Source organism: Hippocampus zosterae, chromosome 8, assembly GCF_025434085.1.
Source record: "Hippocampus zosterae strain Florida chromosome 8, ASM2543408v3, whole genome shotgun sequence".
NCBI lineage: Eukaryota > Metazoa > Chordata > Actinopteri > Syngnathiformes > Syngnathidae > Hippocampus > Hippocampus zosterae.
The window spans coordinates 19,720,895-19,735,296 of record NC_067458.1 but is presented as its reverse complement, the minus strand read 5'-3'; the positions used below and the strand labels follow the sequence as shown (position 1 = coordinate 19,735,296).

The 14,402-nt window shown below is 44.3% G+C and overlaps 3 protein-coding genes and 1 long non-coding RNA gene across 7 annotated transcripts; 2 read left to right on the top strand and 2 right to left on the bottom strand.

Annotated features, from left to right (window-relative positions):
- The first annotated feature begins 167 nt into the window (after positions 1-167).
- itpa (inosine triphosphatase (nucleoside triphosphate pyrophosphatase)) lies at positions 168-2,228 on the top strand. The gene is made up of 8 exons (XM_052074282.1): positions 168-400; positions 587-644; positions 837-901; positions 1,211-1,284; positions 1,361-1,392; positions 1,456-1,568; positions 1,643-1,719; positions 2,007-2,228. The coding sequence occupies exons 1-8, from the start codon at positions 299-301 to the stop codon at positions 2,119-2,121; spliced, it is 636 nt and encodes a 211-aa protein (XP_051930242.1). The 5' UTR covers positions 168-298; the 3' UTR covers positions 2,122-2,228.
- A 1,234-nt stretch (positions 2,229-3,462) lies between these two features.
- Positions 3,463-6,070, bottom strand: rangrf (RAN guanine nucleotide release factor). Of its 2 annotated transcripts, none has more exons than XM_052074283.1 (2): positions 5,927-6,070; positions 3,463-5,030 (listed from the first exon to the last, which is right to left on the bottom strand). In XM_052074283.1, the coding sequence occupies exon 2, from the start codon at positions 4,986-4,988 to the stop codon at positions 4,416-4,418; it is 573 nt and encodes a 190-aa protein (XP_051930243.1). In that variant the 5' UTR covers positions 4,989-5,030; positions 5,927-6,070; the 3' UTR covers positions 3,463-4,415. The 2 variants fall into 2 exon arrangements, with proteins under 2 accessions (XP_051930243.1, XP_051930244.1); XM_052074284.1 differs by lacking the exon at positions 5,927-6,070 and adding an exon at positions 5,415-5,661.
- On the top strand, positions 5,983-13,712 carry vamp4 (vesicle-associated membrane protein 4). 3 transcript variants are annotated; one of them, XM_052074286.1, is made up of 9 exons: positions 5,983-6,108; positions 7,591-7,713; positions 8,072-8,188; positions 9,858-9,904; positions 9,988-10,038; positions 11,106-11,206; positions 11,908-11,987; positions 12,090-12,141; positions 12,821-13,712. In XM_052074286.1, the coding sequence occupies exons 2-9, from the start codon at positions 7,711-7,713 to the stop codon at positions 12,844-12,846; spliced, it is 477 nt and encodes a 158-aa protein (XP_051930246.1). In that variant the 5' UTR covers positions 5,983-6,108; positions 7,591-7,710; the 3' UTR covers positions 12,847-13,712. The 3 variants fall into 3 exon arrangements, with proteins under 3 accessions (XP_051930246.1, XP_051930245.1, XP_051930247.1); XM_052074285.1 differs by having other exon boundaries at positions 9,976-10,038; XM_052074287.1 differs by lacking the exon at positions 7,591-7,713 and having other exon boundaries at positions 6,071-6,108; positions 9,976-10,038.
- Positions 8,217-12,929, bottom strand: LOC127606197 (uncharacterized). The gene is made up of 4 exons (XR_007963748.1): positions 12,780-12,929; positions 11,070-11,190; positions 8,652-8,898; positions 8,217-8,336 (listed from the first exon to the last, which is right to left on the bottom strand). It is a non-coding gene; the product is annotated as an uncharacterized LOC127606197 (long non-coding RNA).
- Positions 13,713-14,402: the final 690 nt, after the last annotated feature.

Genomic DNA, 14,402 nt, shown 5'->3' with positions numbered 1-14,402 from the left:
TAATATATTTAAAAAAAGCTCACTGATTGGTTAATGCTTGACAAGCAGCTTTGTATTGGTTGTTGCTCGGTGCTCTCCGTCTGTACTCCGTATGAAATTATAACCGGCTGCAGTTATTTCTGGTATAATAATTGTCTTGAAGTGTTGGACAAGTAGTCTATAATAATAAAAAAGAAAATACTCTTTTAGGTGCTACAGTAAATCAGTTATTTTTAAGATCAATGTGTATTGTTAAAACACGATATATATATATATATTGTTCCATAATACTGTATGTGAAAACCCGTCCGTCGAGTCAATGACAAACCATAGAAGAAGAAAACGAAGAAGATCAAACATGGCGGTGCCGGCTGGACGTTCCCTGGTGTTTGTCACTGGAAACGCGAAAAAACTTGAAGAAGTAAGCGTAGGTTCATTAATAATTGCGAGGCGAAGCAAGCCTGGCGTGCTTTCGAGAGAGACGTGTTAATACGCTTCATGTGACGCCACTCGGTGCTTTTTCTTGCACACAGAGACAGCTGCTGGTTACCTGTGGTGGTGCAGCCAAACCATACTAATCGATTACCGATTTAACTTGTCATTACAGGTCGTTCAGATTCTTGGCGACACGTTTCCGTACAAACTTATCTCGAAGAAAATTGACTGTAAGTATGACGTTTTTGACACATTGATAAATCTGGGAAAATATTCTTGTGCTTGGCTATATATTTAGTCGGTTGACTATACTGTATTAATACTGTTCAAGTGTTTATGTGCGACTGTTGCTGCTGTGACACGTTAATTTCCCATCACTGAGTGATTAGAATATCGATATTTTGATCCATCCCTCCATGTAGTGCCTGAATACCAAGGAGAGCCAGATGAGATTTCCATACAGAAGTGCAAGGAGGCGGCAAGACAGGTGCACTCACTACTACAAAATGTCATATTTTTATCCTATGTACGGGGTCCTCAGAGTCCCCTCTCTGTGGCAAATATCTACCAAAGTAAGAAGGAAACACATAATTTTCTGAAAAGGTCAGCAAGAAAATGACCTTTTGCTCCAAAGTGGAGACTCTGGGGGATGCTGGTGGCTGTCGGTTAACATTGGTGGTCCAGTTTTACGGTGGCGATGTAACCCAAATTTGGATGCAAGTATCAATGCATCTTAATAGTAAATAATGCTCACATTGTCATTATGAAAGTTTATTGACTTGTGTTTTTTGTTCAGATTGACGGCCCAGTCATAGTGGAGGACACCTGTCTATGTTTCAAAGCATTGGGAGGCTTGCCAGGCCCTTACATGTTAGTCTTGAGACTGTCATATATACAGACCCTTTAAGCTTGCGGCAATTTCCAACTAAAATGTTTTGTTTTGCAGAAAGTGGTTTCTGGATAAGCTCCAGCCAGAAGGTGAGCAATAATCATGTTGTTAATGTTTGATGGTAAAACTCTCCTTGTGTGTTCTCCTTAAAGGTTTGTACAAACTCCTCGCCGGCTTTGAGGATAAATCCGCATGGGCCCTCTGCACGTTTGCATTTACGTCCGGAAAAGACGAGCCGGTGGAGCTGTTCAGAGGAATAACACAGGCATCCTCCTTCTCCGTCACACTCTCAACCTTTTATTGCTTCTCTCGTGTGATATCATTTATATTTTTTTCCAGGGCTGCATCGTGGAACCAAGGGGACCTCGAGACTTTGGATGGGACCCTTGTTTCCAGCCAGAAGGCTTTGACAAAACGTAGGGGCTTGTGCCTTGTTCCTACCACTTGGTGGACCCAGAGATTAACTGTGGACCAGAACATCTACAGTACTGGATGTTCCATTTATACCAGTGCTAATTTGCGAAGTATTCAGAGCCAGCGCTTACATTTTCCACAATAATGAAAAAATATGTACATACCAGTAATAACATTTTTGACGGGGGGGCAGGCACACCAGAGGCACAACTGTTTGTATACAAGCCATTGAAGATTCAATTTTTCCCAATGCCCTTTCCTTCAAGATCCGCCTTTCCCTTGTTTCCAGCTATGCGGAGCTGCCGAAAGCTGTCAAGAACTCCATTTCTCATCGATACCGGGCACTAGCGGCCATGTCGGAGCACTTTTCACCACATGCCAAGAGAAAGAAGACAGACGATTGAGTGAGCGTGTCGTTGCGGTTGAGTAGTTTCTACTTCAGTACAAGTGAGCTCAATGTGTGCTTCCAGTCATTTGCTCATAATAAATGTTTTGCTCATTTTATTTTAAACACGTGTTTTTTGTGAATGGAGGTAGTGGGGGGGGGGGACATCATGCTGAAACTATGCAAACATTTCAGCGAATGAATCGAGAGCCGTTTTATTGTTCCCCAGTGGCTCATCAAGACATAACCTGGCAAGGATTAGAGTGCACCCGGTAAAAATTTAAAGTGCTACGCTTTTCCCCACATTTCATGTTACAATCCGGTTTCACATCAAAATCCTGCACACGACATCAAAGTGAGATTTTAGCAAACTAATTTACCTTATGCAGCTGCTGAATGTAACTATGAAAGTAAATGTTAATTCAACATGGTGACTTTTAAAATCAACGACTGTATTCAGGAAGGTAACTAAGCAAGTAATCATTACAGTAATCAGATTACTCAGACTCGAGGCTGTAATTGCTGCCAATAAACTGGCATTTTTTTAAAAGCTATGTTGTCATTATGAGACGTGTAGAATTGTGAGGGGAAGAAAAAAAATCTTGGAATAAGGTTGTAACATGGTGTGGAGAAAAAAAACAACTTATTTGCACGCCAAAAAAACGCCGGAAATTTTTGGGGAAAAGTACAGCACTGTGAGAACTTTCCGGTTGCACGTAGCTTCCAAGCAAAAAGATTTGATCTTAAAGGAGCATAAATCACATGAGAAAAGTTCCAGAGCCCTGATGAGTGCAGCAGATTATAGCCGGGGAACGATGATGATTGTTCAGGCTGGATGGGGGAGGGGGGGGGGGGGGGCAGCCGAAACAAAACTGTAATAACATGGGAATTTGGATATTAAATGACCTGTGGAGTCACAAGTCCTGGTAAAGGAAGTTCAAATGTCACTGGTGCAGTCCACGTGAAGCACCGGCGCCGCACGTGTGGCTCGCACAAACCATCACGTGCTTTCACATTTATAGAAGCCTGGCCGAACTTCTAAAGTTCCAATACAATCTTCTTCTTGATGCTAGCCATTTTTCCCCATAAGAAATACGGGAAATAAAAATAATCTAGTCCAGGATTTGTAAAAAACTTTGGGTGTTTTAGTTCAGGTTTTAGAGGAGACATTTTTCATTTTGCCCCATAATTTAAACCGGTTCCCATGTGTTTTCCAAGATTTCTGTTCTATACTTTTGTCAAAATGTACAGTTTGGAGCCATCAAGTGCTGCTCATCAGAAGCTAACTCAAATCAATGTCTTCAGCAAAGCTCAATGCAGCTCTGCTTACCTTTTGGCTTGGTGTTTTTTTGGGGGGCGGGGGGCGTGGCAAGGGGGGAATACAACATGATTTTTTTGCACTGAACGTATGTTTCTTGTTCAGCAGATTTGAGCCATCCTTAAATGGTATTTTTTAGGAAAGAGGGCCCTTTGTTCTGGGGGGAAAAATACAGTGTGTGGTAATTTTGTTGTTTGCTTCAAAACTGTTGCTAGGTTAGGATCTTGGATCTTTTATGCCCTGAAAATGTGTGACCAAAAAAGGGCTGTGTGAGTTAATCGTCTCAATCTGCAGTTATTTTTTAAGACGAGAAAGTTTTGATGTGAGTTCCAGAGGGATAGACGAGAGAGTGCACCTGACACGCATGAAAACCTCCAGACATTCTTATGAAGAATAACAACAAACCACAAGAGTATAGAAGAGAGCTTTGTGCCGCATACCAAATGGCTGACGGTCATCTTACGTTTCAAAAGCAGTGTATTAATAACTTTCCAGAAATGTGTTGAACAGAATGGGAGGGACGGTTAGGGGAAAAAAACTTTTTTTTCCCCTTCCAAAGTGATGGGAACCTTCCAACTTGATATTTGTGGAGTTCGTGAGCAAAGTGAAGTCTCGGCTGAGGGCATTATGGTACTGTAAATTGCCATATTTATATATCTGAATATCACTGATGACTCAGATTTTGGCTCACGAAACACACGCAAATCAACCAAAAACTCAAATTCTGGCACACACAAAACAAAGTACCACAGGACAGCATTTCCTAAACGTCAGAAATTGTCTTTTAAAAGATCAATTGGAAGTCAACTGGCATAACGGAACAGATGGTGGTTGACTTTGGTGCATTTATTTAGCCGAAAAAGCAAACAAATAAACTTGGAGGGAAAAAAAGAGTTATTGGTTGATTTCCTTTTGCTAATCCATGCCTTAAAGGTTCAAATTCTCTCGCGGTCCGTTCATGTCCAACTGTCCATAGGTCTCCTTACCCCAGCGTTTTAGCCAAACAGTCCTGGGTTATGCAGTGTCAGGGACTGCAACAGGTGCTGGAAGTCCTCCACAGTCCACGGCTCGGCGTCAGGTCCCACAGCCGCAGGACTGCTACTACTGGCGGGGCAGATGCTTTGCGGGTCGTTGAACGTTACCAGTACGTCGGTGCCGAACTGAGGCAGGCGGAACACGCCGAGGTGAAGCCTCACGAGGTTCCTCGCCGTCTCGTTGTACTTGGACACGTATTGGGTGCCTGTCAGCGCCCAGGCGGAGCTGCACGCCGACAGAGACACTGACGACTTGGGCAAGGCGACCACCTCCGTCACCTCTTGCGCGCCAGGCTGAGTGGCGGCGTTGTTACCCGCGATGTCCTCAAAGTGGTACCGAGCCGCGTCCTGGTCCGACACGTGGTCTTGGTACTCGACCAGCTCCACGATGAGACTTTGATCGGTTCGGTTGTGGACGAACGCCTCCTGGTTGTCCGGAATCTCTCGCATCTTGCTCACGTCCACGGCGCCGTGAGGGAGGATGGCCGAAAGGGCGCCTCCGAACAGCGGATGAGGTTCGTTGACGCGCTGCATGTCAACAGCAGACTTTCACAACGGACAGTGTCGTTGCTTTACCTGCAAATGAACAGACTTCAGGTAACATAGGTCACAAAAACGTGACAAATGTGTAGAGTTGCCGCACTAAAAACGTATTTCCGGGTGTTGTTTCTTCTTTGTATTATTGAACTTAATAAACTCATTGCTGCCACCTACAGGCGATAGAAAATGTTTCCTCTATTTTAATGGCAGCAGAGCGTATTCTATTACAGACCCATATTTATGACTGTCTGCTTCTTTCTTTCTGCCACTTACAGAAAATCTAGCGCGCTTGTCCTTAGGACTAAATTCATGAAAATAACCCAGTGTTTACCCTTTGTTAATGTAATATGGAAATACTCCCGTATATTAATGGGAGCAAAACATATTCCCAGTGTGGAATGAAAGAAAGCACCAAGAAACCTTTAAATAAGTATCAAGACAAAATGGCAAGGGAAAAATGCTAAAGTAGTATTGCACAGTAAAGCCGCAATAAAGCCTGCAACGATGCAGATCAGAGGAACGGAAGGCAGAGAGAAGTAAGGAGGTCAGGAAGGAAAAGAAAAAACAGGTTTGAGGTGGAATGAAAGCAGAAATGCAAATATTGGCGATGGAGGAAAGGGTCCAAATGCACGAGTCATCAGGCAAAATAGAATGAAGAATGGCAGAATGGAAAAATGCCAGGAAAAAAAGTACACGTAAAAAAAAGACATATTAAAAGTGTTTACTCCTTTGCCGTTGATTTCTTCTTCGTATTTTAAGTGTTCTAATGGTTACACTCCTGCCATCTACAGGCGAGGCAAAGACAAGACAAACTGTAGCCTGGTTCGCTTTCACCTTACGATCATTAAATGTGAACATAATTTCATTTCTATAAAGAGGAAACGTTTCCCCCTTTTTCTGCCATTCCCAGTAAAACTTACAATATTACTAACCTGTAAAATATATTTTGTGGAGGGTGGGTGCGGCTTTCCTGTTGACTTCCCGGTCAGCTGATCGTTGTCAAGCTATCACAAAGCAGTAGCAGCAGTGGCGACGGAAGCTCTGTAACATCCACAATGGTCCTCGCCTTGGACATCATTTGATGAAACGTCTTACAAATCTGACACCTTGACACGTGAGTCCTCCTCCCACGTCGAGGTTTGCTTCTTTTGTTGGCCGAGGCGGGTGGCGGTGGCGTTCGCATCCTTAGCTTCGCATGGAGGCTACGACATGACACAGGACAGTGACACAGCTTCTTTAATATGCAAGATTTGCTTTCAAATGGCGCTTTAGGACATCTGCTTTGATACAAAAGGGCGAGTAAAGTATTGTTGAAACAAAACAGGGCACATTTTGCTACATTTATATTTAGGAGCTGTGTGATAGGTATGTTTATTCCGGGTGGGCCAAAAGTAGCTCCGTGTTTTGCTGGCATCTTTTTTCTACCTCTGAGGTGCATTATATTCATGCATCCTTCCAACCTTCCTTTGCGTAAACCTACCTTCCGCTTCCTTTTTGCCGTCTTTCTCGTTACACTTGCTCCCCCCCCCCCCATCACCTCTGGCATCCTTTCTTCCCTTTCTTTTAATTCTGCATAATTGCATTCATCAATCAATCCGTCCATCAACCTACTCTCCCCTCCTCAATCTCACTCCCTATTCCAGATTCCGTCGCTGGTTTCCTTCCTACTTTATATCGATCAGATCTTGTATTCATGATCCGTTACATCCCTTGTTTCACTAACTTTGCTCGTTTCTTCACCTACGTATTTTTTTTGTTTCATGCATCCTTAAATCCGACCTTCTGTTGCTGAAACCTAATTTGTCTGAACTGCCCTTTTTCTTCCACCTTTTTGTTGCTCCTTTTTACTTTTGTTCCTTCCTTCACACCTGCTTTTTATTCACTTTTCCTCCCATTACTTGAACCCGATTTCCTACCCATCTTACTTTTTCCCCTCAACCTTTCCTCCATTTTTATTTTACCTTCCTACCTTTTTGATTTTTCCCTTCATGGCACTTCTTTTATTCCCCATCCTTCCTCCCTTTCCCCAAAACTACCATCCTTCCTTCCTCTCCTTTGTTCCATTTCAGACTTGCTTTTATCATCTATCTTTCCTGACCTGTGACTTCATTTCTTCCATCCTTCCTTTTTATTTCCTTCGTTTAAAACTACTGTCTACCTTAATTCTTTTTGATTTACAAACGAGACACCAACTGTTGACCCACCTTGCGTTTAAGAAACACTTCATTGAATGAAGCCTCCGCCTTCTCTTTCATTTTCTTGGTTTAAACAGATTTATTTGAGTTATTACACCTTCCCATGATTTTGAGTGATTCTGCTCTGCATGATAAAACCGAGATTCAAGGGCTCCCCAAACTGAGGATGTAGGCTCAAAATGGGCCCTGGAGTCCCGGTGTCCCTTTGCTAATTTGGCCCTTGAGCTGGATTTTGGGATTACCTCAACCCCAAAATACTTGACATCATTTGAAGGACTTTTCATGTTTCTTTCTCTGCTCTCTGCTAAGTAACTTACTAACAACTTGTATTTTTCTTTCTTCGACATTCTTAACATGCTAGCTTTCTGTTCCCCTTTCTCTCTTTTTTTTCTTTGCCGTAGCCGCTTCTCTTGCGTGTTTACTGGAAACTTCCTCGCACTGAAAAGGCCCGAAAGGTTTCCAGTCGCCGTGCCGGAATCGGACGCGGAGAACGCAACCGTTTCAAAACTGAACTGGACTCAATGGTAGAAGTTTTATGGTTGACCAGAGAGAGCAAAAGTGTTAGGTGACACTTTTAAAGGATACATTTTATGCCCCCTTCCCTACACACACACATTTTAAAACAGTTGTCTTGCTCGTTTACAAATTCTTACCTTGTATTTTCTTATTGTCTGTACAGTATCCTTGGGTGGCATGAAAGGCGCTTTTAAATAAAATGCATTATTATTATTATTATATCTTCAATCGAAATGTTATCTATGTAAAATGCACCATTCATGGGGATTAAACGTCATTAGATTATGCAGGTGTACCTCACGACGTGTCTGTCGGCGTTCTATGGCATTTCGCCAAATGGCCCCTTTTCCCTTGTGCCTCCTGCAGAGGGAGCCCGATCGGGAGGAGCAGCAGCACCAGCAGCAGCTTGACGACAACATGCCCCCCAAGTTCAAGAGACATCTCAACGACGATGAGGTCACGGGATCCATTCGCAGCGAGAGGGTGAGGAAGAGGGGGGCGGGGGCAATCAGTGTCTGTGTGTGTGTGTGTGAGCTTGATATAAACAGCTTTCAGGTCACATGGATGAGGGCAAGCAGAGGACCAATTTTTCTTTTTGTTGCCATGCCAACACCACCAGCTGGACGGAAATCTATGTAAAGATACAGGGAGATGATGCAAACAATTAATCAATAATTAATAATTATAATACTTAACCTTAATGATGTGAAGGACAAATGTAAATAGCACTGCGATTTATCCATTTTGTATTTATATTGCTCTTAATTGAACGGTGTTTGTTGTTTTTTTTTTCTTCTTTCTTCTTTCTACCTACATTCTTGCTGCTGGAGGCTGTAAATTTCCCCAGTGTGGGACAACTAAAGGATATCTTATTAAACTCTGCACGGGAAGGTCCGAGCAAAGATTTCAAAGATGAACTTCAGATCTGGGGAAGCGCATACGTTACCTCCTCAGCCATCAAAGAGCTGAACGGCAAAATTCACCGGATCGGTGAATGGAGCCGGACGTTCCCTGGTTCGGTTGCAATTGGCATTTAAACAGTCCTTTTCGTCATTTATTACATGAGAGCGAAAGCTGTCTTTGCCAAGCTCCAGCCTAGCAACACCAAGCACCCCATCTTGAATTCTGTTGTGGCGACTTCATCAGGGTTGGTTGATGGTCACCACCCTTGAGTCTCTGCGATTCCACAGCACCTGAAAGGAATGTCGTGAAAACCCCACATCATTTCACAGGACATCCTGTTGTGCTTCCGCCATATTGAGATCATGAGAAGAGGTGTCGTCTCCCCCACGGCAACAGTGACCCTCCGCCACCGCAACGTCCAATCGGAAAGCAAAAGTCGCGCGCGGGGACTTATTCACCTCCTGTGAGAAATTTATTGCATCCCGTCCGACGCCGATTCTCCACGAATAGCGTCAGGGTGTTTGGTGTCGCTGCTTCTTTTAGACTCTGGTCTGCTACTCTTGATCCACGCTCACACTTTGGATCCGGTCCCTAGTCGGCATGGACTCTGTACTTTTGATGTTGGCTTTGGTGGGGACAGCAAAAACTTGTAGCAACTCATCATCCTCATCCTCAGCACAATAACTCGTCTTTTTAACCTCGCCGACCGCACCGTTCGGTGCACCTCCAGTGCAGAAACATTTGCCTTAGCAAAGGCAATCATGTTTTTTCGTTTGTTTCTTTTTCAAAACGATATGACAGGGGTGTCAAACTCATTTTTGTCGCGGGCCACGTTGTGGTCACAGTTTCCCTCGGGGGGGGGGGCCATTATGACTGTGAAACCGTATCAATGTTTAATCAGCTCCTCATATTATTAAATATACAGTACACAATTAATAGATAACGATTATTGAAATCGAAAGTCGGGACAGGAGAGTAGTTTGTTGTTCAAGTACTAATGTAAAACAAGAAAATGCTCGCAATAGCTCAACATGATTATTTACGACATATGATAAGATGAAATGTGGTACAGATTTTGGCATGCGTCATGGCAGTTGACCTGGTTGATTTGCTTTTGCGGGCCAGATAAAATGATGTGGCGGACCAAATCTGGCCCCCGGGCCTTGTGTTTGACACCGGTGCAATATGACCTCATTCCATATTTGAGGAGCGTTGTGTCTTTTCTTATCTGCCTCTTTTTTCACCACAGAGGAACCTGCTGGAGGAAGACTCCGATGAGGAAGAAGACTTTTTTCTGTGAGTTTGTATCTGCACACCTTGTATACAGCCTCACCGTACTGCAGTACTCTGCAAAGACTTGATTTCAGCCCGTTCTACAGGCGCGGCCCCACGGGACCCCGATTGGGAGGCCAGAATGACAAACTCAAACAGTGAGTCCAAACACATTCCTTCCCACGATGCAAAACAGTCAGTCCTCTCTGTGCCTGTGTCTGTGTGTTGCGTAATCGTCTTGTTGTGTTTACCGGAAGCTTGCAGGTAGTTAGCGCATTGTGTAACCCAGGCACATGATGAACATGCATGTTGTTGTGTAATCCTCCCTGGACACCCCCCTCTTCCCCCCCATTACTGTCCGCCCTAATGATAACCTTGCAGTCCTTTACTGAGCGCTTCCACGTGAGGAGGCAATTGTAACTTTCAAGGGCGCACATATTATGGAAAATGAAACATTTTCTGATTTCTACAAACTAGTCGGGTCCCTGTAGTGCCCCCACCCCACATATTCACATTTCCACTATCCTCAAATTCACTTTGTGTGTGTGTGTGTGTGTGTGTGTATGTGTGTGTGTGGAGCCTATATTGTACTCTCTTGAGTTTCATGCACTTAATGTAATTCCCCAAGATGCCAAAAGAGGCCGCCAAAGCCCAGTCGAAACATTAAAACGTGTCTTGTGGATGCGATTCATCTCGATTAACAGACAAGCTATGCAGCAGGGGAGGAGCTAAGTTTAGCCTGGTTCGTTAGTGGAAATTCCAGAAAGTCTTTGCGACATGAGCACTGAAATGATGCGAAATTGTTTTGGGATCCTACGCTATTATTACGTACTGTCATATGCTTGTGCAGGAGTTTTTTTTGCCTCACTCAAATTATCCTCAAAATGAGGGTAGTTTGAGCGTGGGTTTTTTTCTCCCTCTCTCCCTCCCCTGTGGTTTCTTTCTGACCTTCGGGTTGAGTGAACGCTGGCGCGTTTTGGCTGCCGCTGCTCGACCCGTATTGTTTTGTGTTTTTTGTTATTGTAAAGTGTCCTTGGGTGTCTTGAAAGGCGCTTATAAATAAAATGTTTTATTATTATTATTATTAACTATGAACATTTGGGGGAGGGGCGGAGGCTCGTATCAATTACTTAGGGCTCGTTCCCATCCTGTAAATATTCCCGTGATTTGCCTATTTCAAAAAACGTACCTGTCGATGACTCTGTGGTGTCTCCATGGTGCTCAGTGTGCAGTCGCAGGTGGACGAGGTGATTGACGTGATGCAGGAGAACATCTCCAAGGTGATCGAGAGGGGCGAGCGTCTCGACGACCTGCAGGACAAGTCGGGTGAGTCCTCACTGGGGCACATGCGACCCAAGGAAAAAAAAAAAATGTCAAAATCTGCGATTTAGTAGGTGTTCGGATTATAGTCAATAATATACAGGTGTCGGGTGCTTGCATGTAAACGTTTGAATCGCATGGAGGGCTCTCCTCTCTTCTGAATCGAGCATGCGTGCGTGCGTAACAACACGCTGTCGCCACCTCGGCGATGAAGACATTAGGTCGTCGCCGGTGGCTTTGCCTTCACGCAGTTGTTGCGTCTGCGCGGGCAACGACACACACGTGGAACACATTTGCGCGCAAATTGCACAAGCGTGTTGCTGCCGCGGCCTTAGTGGTCGGGCAAGGTTACATTCCTCCGGGTTAACGAGCGTCTTCGCAAAAGGCGGCAGATGCATGACAAAAGGATCACAGGGGAGGTCCGCTCACGTGCCAGGAATCGGTACATTAACAGCGGCGGTATCCAGGCGACGGCCGGGCACGGAAGACATGACACAGACTTAAGTAGTAAGCGGCAAATGTGTTTTTGTTCTGCTCTGAATAAATTGACGAATTTTCATGTGTTCTGGAACCTTGCGCAATAGCCGAGCAGTCTGAGTCACGTTAGACTCCGCTCCAAGCAAACATGTTACCCAGCTTCTCTGAAAATTTCACCTCACGTGTCCTCAATGTGTTTTGTTTTGTTTTTTTTCTTCTCATTTTTCCAGAGAGCCTATCGGACAACGCGTCGGCCTTCAGCAGCCGAGCCAAACAGCTGCACAGGAGGATGATGTGGCGGAACATGAAGGTGTGTTGTTGCCCTTGTCCCCCCTCCCCCCTTCCTTTCTTCTGTGCGTCTGGCGCACAGATCATTTGTGTTACAAAGCTTGTGTGCCTTGTCGTCCCCCAGATGAAGATGATCATCGCTCTGGTCGTGATTGGTCTCCTGCTGATTATAATTAGTGAGTATCTTAGCCCGCATTGCCTCCCCTGGTTTGAATCCTGCGAGTACCTTTTACAGCACAGACGATTGGCGGTTTATGATGCCGTTCCTGTTCCTGGGGTGTAACCGTCGTTTTGAGTCGGAACCTGATTGAATCTATCACTCGGAGAATTGAAGACTTAAAACAAGAAATAGCTCTTTGAAAAGGGTTATGAAATAGGGTTATAGTTTGGGGGGTAACAAACCGATTTGAATCGGAAAATCGTTTTTGATTGAAAAGATGTGAATGCATCAAATTAAGTCAATTGTTCCAATCAAGCTACGATTAATTGATGAAATACTCAGTAGCAGGCGGAATAGTGGACTACTGGTTATCACGTCCGCCTCACAGTGCAGGTGCGAGGTTCAATTCTGGCGCCAACCTTCCTACGTGTTTTCCCCGTTCCTGCGTGGGGTTTCCTCCCGCATTCCAAAAACACGCAGAGCAGGTGAACCGAAAATTCTAAATTTTCCCGAGGTGTAATTGTGAGTGTGGATGGTTGTCCTTCTATGCGTTCCCCTGCGATTGGCTGGCAACCTGTTCGGCCATTTTGGAGAGATGCACACCCCCAGTTGTAACTTATCCACAGTCATACATCATGAATAAGTTGATCATACCCAGTGACATTAATCATGTCGTCATCTCTTGTCCCCGTCAGTTCCTGTGATTCTGCGGTATCGTTAGTATCCAAGGAGGACTGCGACGGGCTGCCCTCCTTCCTCATCTCGTCACACGGCCCTCTAATCTGGATTCGGGGCAGGAAGGGGGAGTGGACACCGGTCACCCCCTCCGTCTTCAGTGATCATGACAAAGTTCGGGCCGGCCGCCTTCATCCCTGTTTTGGAGTTTTAGAAAGCATAGACTCGGTTTCTTTGCTGCAAGTAGTACAGTTCAAATGTGTGATGACATTATCGTGTAGCTTGCCAATCGATTTAAACGAGGAGAGGAAGGTCCATGCGGAGAACCACAACGGCAGACTTTTGGTCTTCTTCGTTCTCTTTAGTCTGTGTATTTTCTCCAATGGCCAATTACTCGACCAACAATGGAAGCTCAAAAGTGAAAGTGGATGTACAGAACTGAATCAAACCACAACAGCGTTTTTAAAAAAATATTATTGTTGTATGTTTTATTTGTTTTTAGCCATGGCCGTAATGGGCACAATGGGTTTCAGGAGCGCCACCCAAAACATTAGAATGCATCATGCTGCTCTTTGCTGGTTAAAGGGCCAAAAACAAAACCTGTCATGAATGTCCTCTGGGCTGATGTGGTCATCCTCCCTGTTTCTGCTTTGGTTGGTTGTTTGTTTGTTTGTTTTTTTGTCCTGATGAATCTGACACTTGGGCTGTTCTGACGGTTATGGGGTGGGCGTGAGTCATTTCAATCTTTGTGGACCTAATCTCTCTTTTTTTTTTTTAATTGTGAAATGGTCTGGACATTAAACTCTTTAATTTATTCCACGATGTACATATTGATCCTGTCATAATTTACCGTGAAAAATCCCTCCCTTCTCAACCTGCTCTCCGTCTGAAATAAAGTGCTTTTAAAAGGTCCGTTCTCCTGTTTGGTCACGTGATGAGCGCAATGTGAGCGTAGGGGCATTTGGACAGCAGTTCCACTTGACAGAAGAGGATTATATTGGCCAAAATGGATGAAAAAGGATGGATTAAATCTGTTTAATTCGTATTCCACAATCAAAAGATGAATCAGAATCCAGTGTTCTTGCAAATCATTACTTTTGAGTTCCCCTTCAAGTGCTTTTGACCATTTCCTCAAGTCCTTCATTTAGTCCGATTGCAACCAAATCTGAACCACATGTACGCTAAATCCTATAAAGTTATTGTCCTGCGGTCGGATCGTGGCAACCAAGTTCAACGTTTTGCTTCAAAGCGAACATTTACGGTCATTTTAGATGTAAGATGCCAACAATTCAAATCACCGGACACTAACTTCCAGCAATGTACAGTCTCTTCCGTTCCAATACTTTTGGAGGGAACTGTACACGTGCAGGCAGAATTTGGTGGGTTTGGTGTAAATATACTGAGGAAGAGAGGAAAAATTGTCAGGAGGGACATCCTGTGCTGTCCTCTAAATGCTGTCATTTCAATTTTACTCGGTTGGCAGCAGTTTAAAAAAATATCTGAGACATAGACATTATTGTTCGACCAAGCTCTTCTATTACACGCGGACGCCCACTGTGAAACGTCCACCGGAGGGTGATGATTTCATTTGACACAGTCTGG